Genomic DNA, 11190 nt, shown 5'->3' with positions numbered 1-11190 from the left:
TCCTGCAAGTTTCAATTATAAAATAGCTCAAGTTTATGCTTTGATCCTTATGAATAATGATTGGCATTTTTTAGTGAATATTCGGGGCTACTTTAATTTTTTTTAAATATATTTTTTAATCCCTGCATTTTTACAGTTTAGGTGTCTTACCGATCATATATAAATAGATAGATAGATAGATAGATATTTATTTGGTATACTACACATACGTTGCAATATTCACAATATAATTTAAGATATATATATATAAAAGATGGCATTAAACAATATAATTGATATAAAATATCGGAATCAATCATTTTTAAAAGACATGAATTTATAAATATGATTCACATAAGATTATATTTGTATACCAAGGATAACCCATGAAAGCCAATGGCTTATTTCCAATGGGGTCCTTATACTCAAACATGTATATTAATTGGATGTTAAATAATATAAGCAGATAAATATAAAATTAAAATACTATAGCTAAGATATGGGATCAAGTTGACAACACAAAGATCCTTAAAAATGAAGTGTATTGTGAATGTATACCAAATATTCACATGATTGTAATTGGAACAACTTATACTAATAATGAAAACTAATAAAACACAACTTGACTTTTACACTGGGCAATTCCCCTTTCTAATAAAAATTTCTTGACATTTCTTTTAAAAGCAAAATTATTTCCAGTATTTAAAACAGGTTTAATTTGTGCTGGTAACATGTTCCAGTCTTTGATTCCATTAAAATAAAATGATTCAGATTGTTTTTGCTTAGTTATTGGAACGACAAAATCTGCATTTGAGACTGATCTAGTATGATAGCTACTAAAATTTGACCGAAGTATAAAATGTTCATTAAGATAAGAAGGGGCTTTTCCTTGAAAAATATTAAAAACATGGTTGAGTCTAAGCTGAGAAACTCTATCTTGAATATTTAATAAATTTAATTGACTAAGTATTTCGTAATTAACAGTTGCCTGAGGACCTAAATTCAAAATAAAACGAACCATCTTGTTTTGACAAATTTGTAACCTTTTCTTTAAAGTTTTGGATAGTCCTGCATACCAAGCACTACAGGCGTAATCAATATGGCATTGTATTAATGCTGAACACAGAGTCATTTTACAAAAAGTATCTAAAAACCGGGCTTGTCGGTACAGAAATCGCAATCTATTATTTACTTTCTGGGCAATCGATTCAACAATGTATTCACCACTTAAACATCTGTCGATCAAAACTCCAAGATATTTAACTTTTTCTTTACAATCAATGTTATGGTCATTACATACAACCTGGAACTTTTCAACATTTTGAAGCTTTCTTTTGGAACCAAATAAAATGCATTCAGTTTTACCTAAATGTAACGATAATTTATTATCAACAAGCCAGTTACATGCAATGTAATGTTACATGCAAGAATACCAAATATAAGAACGGTTATTCGGACGGAAGACCTTTCGTTGCTCGCAACAAGTTTCTAGTACATATTAAATCGTTTTTAATGACATTTAAGGACCACTTCTTAAATTTATAAGAGCTTCAGTTTGTCATAACGTTAATAGCCCACTTTAACGACATCAATCTACCTATCAGTTGAAAATTTTAAAAAAAAAAACAGTTATATTATATTTTTTAAATAAAAATTTCAACCAGTAATTTCTTCATTTTGTTAAATGTTAACGTTGTTGATTTTGCAAAAATAAAGTTGCTTTAAAGCAGTAAATACGCTTCATTTTACTTTGCAACACAAGGAAACCCCAGTTGGCTCCCTTGTAATTGCGATTTTTTTATGAGGATGGCAAAGTAACTTAATTATAAATACTTTTTTAAATATAGTATTTTAACATCGTTTTGAGAAAAAAAAAACTCGTTATGTTATTGCTGCAATTTTGCAGAGATCCACAAGCGGAAAAAAACCTCGAATGATGGTTTTCCAACCGATGACATAAAGCTCGAGATGATGTGATGATCGATTAGTTTGAATACACTGAATTAAAATAAAGATTTATATGCACCTTTCAACAGACATAATATCGGTGCAAAGGGAAGGAAACTTATAATCAAAGAATCGCTGTTAAGTCCTTCTAACAAACAATCAAAACTTTAGAAGTTTAGACACCATTTATTAAATAAATTCAAAGAGCGGGCAATATACAGGCAGTATCTACATGTTTGACAAATTGATACTTTAATTCTTTATTGAATAACTTTAAGGCACCAGTATCAATAAAATAAAGATAGTTATGAACACATGGAAAGAGTCTGCTGGCTGGGGGTGGAGGTCCCACATGTTCATCTGTCCGACTCCCCAGCACCAACAATTACAGAATAAATTGTAAACTCTTCATTAAAACATGAAAAATATATTTACATAATTTTCATATATAGAAATGTGCAAAAACAAAACGAAATAATCAATGGATTGATTTACCTTTGTTCCATATGTTTTAATTTTGCAATAATATAAATTAGTCATGTTGTTTCTTTACCATATCTAAACTGGATATTTTGAAACTGTATCTTACGTATTTTTTTGACAAATAAACTTATTTCTGTCTTGACATGTGGCATCATTCCAAGCATAATTATAGGAACTGTGTAATTGCACGCAGTGCTCACCCCCGGAATAATTATTGGGTTCTCCACGCCACCAGTTAGAATAATAAAACCTAGTGTTACTGCCCATCCACTTCCATGCTCTTTCAATAAAGATATCTGTACCTCCAATCCAAAAAACTCCTGCAATTTGAGAATTTGAATTTATTGCTTCTTTTTATCAATTAAAAAACAGAAATTGGAACAAAACAGTAGAAAGGCAGAAATCGAGAAGTCTATGAAGGAAATATATTGGTCTGTAGGAAAAACAGCGTTTTGAAAGGAAAAAATACATGTACTATATATGAAGATAACAAACAGTATTCGAGCTTAAATTAAAAGTCCCTGCAAACAATACAAATCAGGAGCAGAGAAAACACGGATCACCAAAACAGAGGTGAGATCAGGTACCATTGAGGTGTGGGCATCCCACAGATATTACAGAACTATTTGTTAAATTATTGTAATCGACTTTTGCGGGTAGCGCTGACTTTTACAGTTGACAGCTTATTTTTACACATGAACAATATACGGAAACTCTTTTACGAAATAAATATTTACCTCAACATTTTATTTAACCACAATAACGGGTTATTTCAAACACAGGCACTTGTTTCTGTAATAACAAGTGTTATTATTATACTATGGGTCAAAAATTGATTACAGAAACAAGTGCCTGTGATTTCAAAGCAAGAATAAATTGTCCATAAAGAAAACGACAACCACCCTACCCTCAACCCCCGGCCTTCACATATTAGTGCCCCTAACAACGTAAGGGGCACTACCTATGACCACTAGAAAGGTTTTCAATTTTGTACCTTCTTACTTAATGCAGGTTTAAATGTCAAGTAAATCGTCAACTGTAAAAGTCAGTACTTCTCACAAAAGTCCAATAGGAAAACAATGATATTAATTTTAAACGAACTGAGACGGTAACAACATACAACAAATAAATATAAGTACAGTAATATTGAATAAATATAAATCAATGCTTGTCAATGTGTATCTGTTACCTTTATAGGTCTTGATTTAACTTGATGCTGAATTAATATATTTTACTTTAATTAAGTTTAAATGATAATTGCGTCTTTTAGTCTTATACCTTATAACAGCTTCAAAATGCAATTGTTTTAAAGAATTGGACATACAAAGGTTGGCAGGAATTTAAAGATTTTATACGTATTTTCGCGGTCTACGAGTTGCTACGATATAATCTGCGTATGAGAAAAATCTACAAACCTGAATTATGTGTAAGGCGTCTAGCTTCATGTTTAAGAAAGTTGTTTACTGATGACGATTTTGCCTCTGCCAATATTGCTCCGTAGGCCTTGCAAAATGTCTAGAATAAGATGAATAAAATCTAAATAAACCCCGATACTCGACAAAATATACTTTTATTTCTTGAACTTGTAGTTAATAATATTAAATGCAACCCGTCGAAAGGGAGGATTTTAAATTTTTATAGAAACACTTCAAAATTAATACAAATTATTTGCAAAATAATGCACTGTTCTCCGATAACCTCTTACGCGTTTTTATATAAAAAGAAGTCGTCCTCATAATATACCGGTAAATGTTATGACTATGCTGATTGTAGAAAAATCCTGTGAATGCGTATTACCATTGCATCAATCCATTCCAAATGATAACGAGTGACGAACAGATAGCAGCTGTTTGAATATCGTATCCAGTGATTGGGACATCTCGCTGATGCGCCAAACCCTTAATCAGAAATACAGCCAATTTTGAAGTTTAATTAATTATCATACATTGTTTACAAAAGAAACTAATCATTTGATGTGAGAATAGAATTACTGAGTATATTGTTCATAAAACTTTTCCTGTAAAGAGATTTTTTTTTATAATTTCAATTGTTTCAAGAATCCAAAATCTCCCTCTAGTAAAGTTTTTGAGGAATTTTGCGTCACAAGTACAGCTCAATGCACTTTTTAAGGTAGGTCGCGGGTTTGCTTTTGTCATCAATTTTGGTACACAATTTCGACGATCCGAGCTGTTGTTTTTGTGCACATTTGATTATGACGTCAGTAACGTCACAAAGGCAACGTTACGTTGTTTCCCGTTTAATTCTCTGCAAATGACTTCAAGTCTGTACGAATCAAGTAGATTAATACAGAGTGCATGCTACTGTACGTAAACTTCATACATGTTTTATAATTAAATTTCAGTCTGAATTCTGATGTGATTATATGTAATGTCTTAGGACTAATTAATCAAATACAATACAAAAAGAAAGGAATAATTTATATTGTAAGTGTAATTAAACTGCTAAGAGTCAATCAGTATAAATCAGCGTAAAAGTTATGGTTTGCAGAAAGGAAGTTATCATGAGTAAAAATTGCTAAGCGGGAAAATTGAGGGGTTGTATGTGCGCACGTTATTTGAAAATCAGGGGAACATGCGTGTTGCATCATGACTGCCAATCAAAGCCGGGGCGAAAATATGCGTATACTTTTCAGGATGGAATCAATCCTCATCACTAAAAACGGGTTAAATTTAATTATATGTATTTTCTTGGGTTTTCATTAGTGTTTGGTTGTTATGTATTTAAATCTCGTGCATTCGCCTTCTTGTTTTGCTGGCTAATAAATTGTGAAATGCAGCTAAAAATCAAATTTATTCAAACACCTTTGCTGTAAGACTTATAAGACACTATAAACAATTTACAAGTATAATTTTTTTTTCTAAGCTCAAAGTGTATAAGGTAAATGCAAGTGTTTTACATTTTGCGTATTGAAATTTGATTCAGATAATTCGAAATTAACAAATGCCTGAGATTTAGGGCCATTTACTATAGCTTGCGATTAATATAGAAAGAACATTGCAGATACCACCCCCCCCCCCGCTTATTTCCTCAGTATCGGGATGTTTTTCTTACCGTTTTCGAATAAAGTGATCAATTTTCTGTGTTATGTCTGAAATCCTATTGACCATGAATTTCCTAAAAATACAAGTACTAATATTTTATCACTCGCGTTTGTCTCTGTACGTTAATTCTCATAAACGAGGGATGTTTATACCTTTCATTTTGATTCAATGATCAGAATATGAATGTCACAATACTAGTTAAAATAAGTTGCTGGTCATCCTAGTATGTCTCCGCAATAAATTAAATGATGAATAAAATTAAATTTTGTATCTATGTCACCTTTTAAATCTTGCATATTCCAAAAGTCAAGATATTTATACTCGTATACTGTAAACGGGACGTGACTACGTTCAATAAATGACGTTGTAAATAACGCCATAAACGCAACATTTTAGCAGTATAAAAGAAAACTTTGAAATTATTTAGCAAAAAATCTAGCGATAAGACATATTGATTTTTTTAAAGTAATAGTTTTGATTTTACCTCATCTTCATATTTGAAATTCCTGACTAATTCGTCTACGTCTTTAAAAAGTTATCCAATCTTTTTAAAAGAAACTATTTTCACAAAATTGGCTTAAAACGTCATTTTCCCATACATTTTAATAGTAAAGCGTAAAAAAAGTACTAACAACAATACCGCGTTTACAGTAATATAGCATTAAAACTACGTAGGCAAATTTAATAAAAATTGCAGATAACACGCTGTGAATTCTAAGGAACATTATATATGTAGAATTTTTATGCAGTAAACCCGCGACCTACCTTAAGCTCACGCACAAATTAAGGTCACATTCTTATGATGTAAAATTGTGTATCGAGACAACAAAATTCATTTTAAAAGTATTTGTTTACATAATTTGAATTTTACTTTTTTTAATTTCATTTACTGAAACATAACTCACATAAATCAATAGGTAGAATTCGATATATTCATGGCTAAAAAAAAAACAACTATTCTCATTTGAATTTTTGTGGTTTCTGGCCAATTGCACCTTTCTTTTTAACCGTTCTTTCTAAAGCAATAGCTCTTGGCAGAAACGAAGACATGGACACAGTACAGCTTCTGTAACTTGTATTTTCTTTTCATTTTGACTCTTTAACTCGGGGTGGTAATTGTATTTTGCATCTGTTTGAATGCTTTCTATGTTAATAAGGTGAGGGTTTTAAGAGTCAACTTCTAAAATCTAGAATCATGAGAGCTTAATCCCACTGCAAAATTTTAACGTTTCAAACCGTAAATGCAGAAGAATTTTTCTTTTCATAGAAGGAACTTACTATTTAAAAAAATAAACAATACTTCATTATCCTACCCTTTAGCGTGGTTTCTTTCTGCAATGTTTTCCCTTTTTTGCGCTACATTTCGAAAAAACCAAGAGGTGTATGGTAAATGAGCAAAGATTTTAAAACAATACTCACCTTGAAGAAGAAAATTTAAAATCTTAAACAACATAGTTTCAAGGAAAGCTCGTTTTATAAAATTTGTAAAAACCTATGTTAGAATAGTATAGTCTAAACATCCTCCCATTTATTAATAAATTCCCCTTTAAACATCTACTTTGGAAACTTAAGATAATAATTTTAAAATACATTTATGCTTGACATTATATATGTAATATAACGAAGGGTTATGTCATTGTACTGCAGTTCGATAATGGTATTTTTTATTACAACAATGTGACCTTAATTTGTGCGAAAAACCATGTGAGCTTAAAAAGTGCGTTGAGCTGTAATGGAATTTTGAAAACAAATGGAAATAAGCTTACATCATTTATAAGTGTAACAAAAGACAACATACGCAATATATTTTGAATGTCTATCATTTCCAATGAACGATACTAGAAGGCATCACGTAGTAATTACGTTTTGTATTTAATGAATATCCCAACCTTCAATATACAATACATAAAATAAATAAATTAACTGTAAAAAAAAAAAAAAAAAAAAAGAAGAAGAACTTTTTAGATAATGCATTAATAATTCAAAATTCCATTGAAGTGCAGATTTGAAGAAGATTGTCTAAATAAAATACAAAAACATAAATTATTTGTTATTTACTACTTGGACACGTTACTCAAATATATGACTTGGAAGTGAATGATCTCATTTAAAAAAACTACTCAAAGTTCTTACCACAGAACACGAAAATCAATAAAAAGCTGTTTCTCATAATGATAAAAGAAGTAAATGAATTAAACCACTATACGTTTAATTTTTAATATAAGCGAACATTTCTACTTATATAGAAATGTTGATCATACCGCATGCGCAAAGGTTTAATTTTATCATAGACGATTTGTATTAACTGTGCATTTTCCCGAAATTTTTCTGAATATATGAATTTTTGTTCTTTACTCGTAATAATTTTTTTTATACACAAATGAAATATAAACGACATCTTTTTATATCTGAAATAAAATGGCGAAGTGAAGTAAAGGGTAATCCTCTTATTTACGCTTCGGTTATTCTGTGGATCCTGATTCTAATAGTATTAACATCAAGACATACATTGTATGTTTAATTTGATTGCTCGGTATTCATTAGTTTTTATTGGTATTTAAACATAGTTTCTTACTCTTTAGAAGTGTAGATCTGTTGCTGCATGGGCTATCAAAGAAAAATTTTGAATTATTGATTTTGCAAAATTCTAAAATCGCACTGTAGCTTAATGAGGACGCTTGAATTTTAATTAAAAACACGTACTTAATTTTTAAATTTTAGATTTTATTGAAACCATTTAGATTTTATTAAAACCAAAAGACATAACGTTACATCTCATAGGCATAAAAACAATATGCGTATAATACACAGTAAAAATATTTTCAAATGAAGCAAATTTATGAAGTGTAAAATTGAGTATAAATAAATATTTAGCATTTCTTATTAAATTCTCTAATTAACATATGTACCATGTATCTTTATTTATCACAGCTTATTTTTCCAGCCGAAAAAAATATCAAAGAAGTATATGACTGAAGTCATATCTGTGTATGAAAATTAGAGATTCCGTAAATACAACTGTAATTAAATAAAATAGAACTATTGTACAGTATACGTTATAGTGCTTGATCTTTCCCATTTTATTTTGCATTTTGTTTATGAACATTAATAAAGTAAGGCTCAATTTATTTTGCTATTCTTTTTTGCTTTTTTGTTTATAGCAACTGTTTATATGAACTCATTGTTATTTTCCTTCGATTATTTTTTTTATTTTTTTATTTTATTTTTGTAATCATTCCCCATTCTTTTTATATACAAATTAATTTGCCTGATGTATTATATAGCTGCTACTTTTAATTTGAAAATATTCTTTATAAGACAGGTAAGTTATGACTAGATTCTATCAATTGATACATGTACTAATATATAAAGGTATAAGTATATAAACAAGATTGATATTATTTGGCTATATTTCATGAAGAACGTTGTTGGTATGTGTAATTGCTAAAATGGGTTATTTGCAAAATTTTTGATACGTGATTAAATATAGTCGAAATAAACATATTTACTTCATAAATCTCCATATTTCATAAATAAACACCTATAGAATATGTGGGGATAAGGAACAATATTCAAGCTTAAAAGACCATTTAACATTAAAAAATAGGAGATGAACGAACACGGACCTCTTAAACTTCAGAGATGGGAACAAGTGCCCTAATGTTAATTGTTTTTGTCAGGGTTTTAGTGCATCTGTTACCAAAGAAGATATATGAAAATATTGCATGTTTATTAACATTTGAGTAAATCTGATACCGAAAACGTTGCGTGTTCGTTTAAATTTACAGTTATCCCTCTGGAGGAGAAAACAGATGGACAAGTTTTAAACTGACATTTTTTTGTCTAAAATATATAGACTATTAATAACTTTCGAGATTTAAATTCCGATCTGTAAAAGAAGAAAAAAATACTTATTTCTGGTTACAAATTCAAACATCTGTTAGATTAATAAGATGACAATGTTTTCATCATACATATAAACTTCATTTCAATAAATGTCAAAATATATACATGCTTTGCCAAAATAAGTAACAAAACCTTACGACTTTTTAACTTTATGTACAACCATTCCCCACGATAAATTTAAGTCTAGACATTTTGTTTTCGTTGACAACTGTATTTTTTTTCTATAAAATTGGAACTCGAAAATTCACTTACCTTTTCATTGGTCATTTGCATAAAACATTTTGATTGAACATATATTCTAAAGTTGATATTAAAAAATATGATGCGTTTCTGATTGACAATGTCTTTGTGGTTGTTGGAGTCCAGGTCTTCCAACAACCTATAGGAATTCCAATGAATATCAATTGAGCCTCGTTGTTAGAAGCTCTGATTTTGTATTCATAAAAAGAAGAATTTGTCCAAAATATGTGAAAAGAAGAATGCACTTGTTATGTCCTTCAAATCGGCATTGAAATATATCGACTGCGTACTGTTCAATTAACAAAAGTTACAATATGTACTTCCTATCATACCTCGACTCAACATATCCTGTGACCTTGAAATAAGAGATACCACAGAGTCCAACAATCTGTTTCTTATTTGGATAGTTTACTTGAAATATACGTTAATGGTAATCTAACAACCAAGCTATATGGTAAACGTGATGACTGTAACTTTCAACTTCCTTATGCAGCAATATACCTAAATAACCGGCATACAAGGTTTATATCTCTTAGTTGATTCGATATGCGAGAGCAAGCTGTGCCAATGAACAGTTTTTTAAACGATGAAGTATATTCTAAGTCAAATGGTGACTAACGTTTTTCATACTTACTGTTAGGTCATTATTTACACCGAATTGTCGAAGAATTTTTCCATTATTAACCAATCATGACAAGAGTAAGAGGGGCTACAATTAGTTATTATTCAAGAAAGAAAAAAGAAAATAAAAATAAAATCATTGGAAGAAGAAATACCTCACCTAAAATCAATAGAAACACTGATGATTCACCTGAAATTATAAAAAAAAAAATTAGGAAGTTAGATGAAAAGAATTTGTTGAAGGTAACCTGGTTTGTTTGTGAGAAGACAAGATAAATAAATAGAAGAAGGGGAAAAGCCGACAAAGTATTTTTTAAGCTTGGAAAAAAGGAATTTTATAAACAAAACAGTCACCAAACTAACTCAAGATTGAACAATCTGAAATATATTCAGAAATTGAAAACTTTTACAAAAATCTATATGGATGCACTGATGATAAATTATAGGATATCGACTTGAAAAGTACTTTTGATATGGATAATATAAAAATTGTAAATAAAGAAACGTGATGTCAGGCAGAAGGTACAATAACTAAAGCCGAAACCTTAACAGAATTGCAAAAACATGAAAATTGAAAAAGTCTAGGAATTGATGGATTTACAGATGATTTTCACACTTTTTTGGAAGGATATTGGGCGGTTCCTAATTAATTCAATTAATTATAGATTTCAAAAGGGAGAACTATCTACCACTCAGAAACAAGGAATTATAACAATCTTACTAAAAGATAAAAAGACAAAAGATATTTTTTTTATTAAATGGCGATCAATATCTTTGCTCAATGTGTCATTATACCCGCACTTTCTAAAGAAAGTTCGGGTATATTGTTGTTACTCATATCCGTCCGTCCGTCCGTCCGTCCGTCTGTCACACTTTTCTTCCCTGAACTCCTCTTACATTTTACACAGTAGCCTAATCATCTTTTGGGAGATGGTTGGTGGTGTCATGTAGA

General features: G+C 29.9%; 1 protein-coding gene across 3 annotated transcripts; it reads right to left on the bottom strand.

The window, feature by feature from the left end:
- Nucleotides 1-2112: 2112 nt before the first annotated feature.
- Nucleotides 2113-10233, bottom strand: LOC134246646 (perlucin-like protein). Of its 3 annotated transcripts, none has more exons than XM_062729020.1 (4): nt 9950-10233; nt 4207-4307; nt 3825-3924; nt 2113-2729 (listed from the first exon to the last, which is right to left on the bottom strand). In XM_062729020.1, exons 1-4 carry the CDS (start codon nt 9960-9962, stop codon nt 2512-2514), a joined length of 432 nt encoding a protein of 143 aa, XP_062585004.1. In that variant the 5' UTR covers nt 9963-10233; the 3' UTR covers nt 2113-2511. The 3 variants fall into 3 exon arrangements, with proteins under 3 accessions (XP_062585004.1, XP_062585002.1, XP_062585003.1); XM_062729018.1 differs by lacking the exon at nt 9950-10233 and adding an exon at nt 7605-7663; XM_062729019.1 differs by lacking the exon at nt 9950-10233 and adding an exon at nt 7270-7367.
- Between the last annotated feature and the right edge of the window lie 957 nt (nt 10234-11190).

The sequence above is a fragment of the Saccostrea cucullata genome, unplaced genomic scaffold, assembly GCF_032062105.1.
Source record: "Saccostrea cucullata isolate Sc308-1 unplaced genomic scaffold, CSIRO_AGI_Scuc_v1 ctg2147, whole genome shotgun sequence".
NCBI lineage: Eukaryota > Metazoa > Mollusca > Bivalvia > Ostreida > Ostreidae > Saccostrea > Saccostrea cuccullata.
Note: the sequence above shows the minus strand (reverse complement) of the source record. Positions and strands in the feature narration are given on the sequence as shown.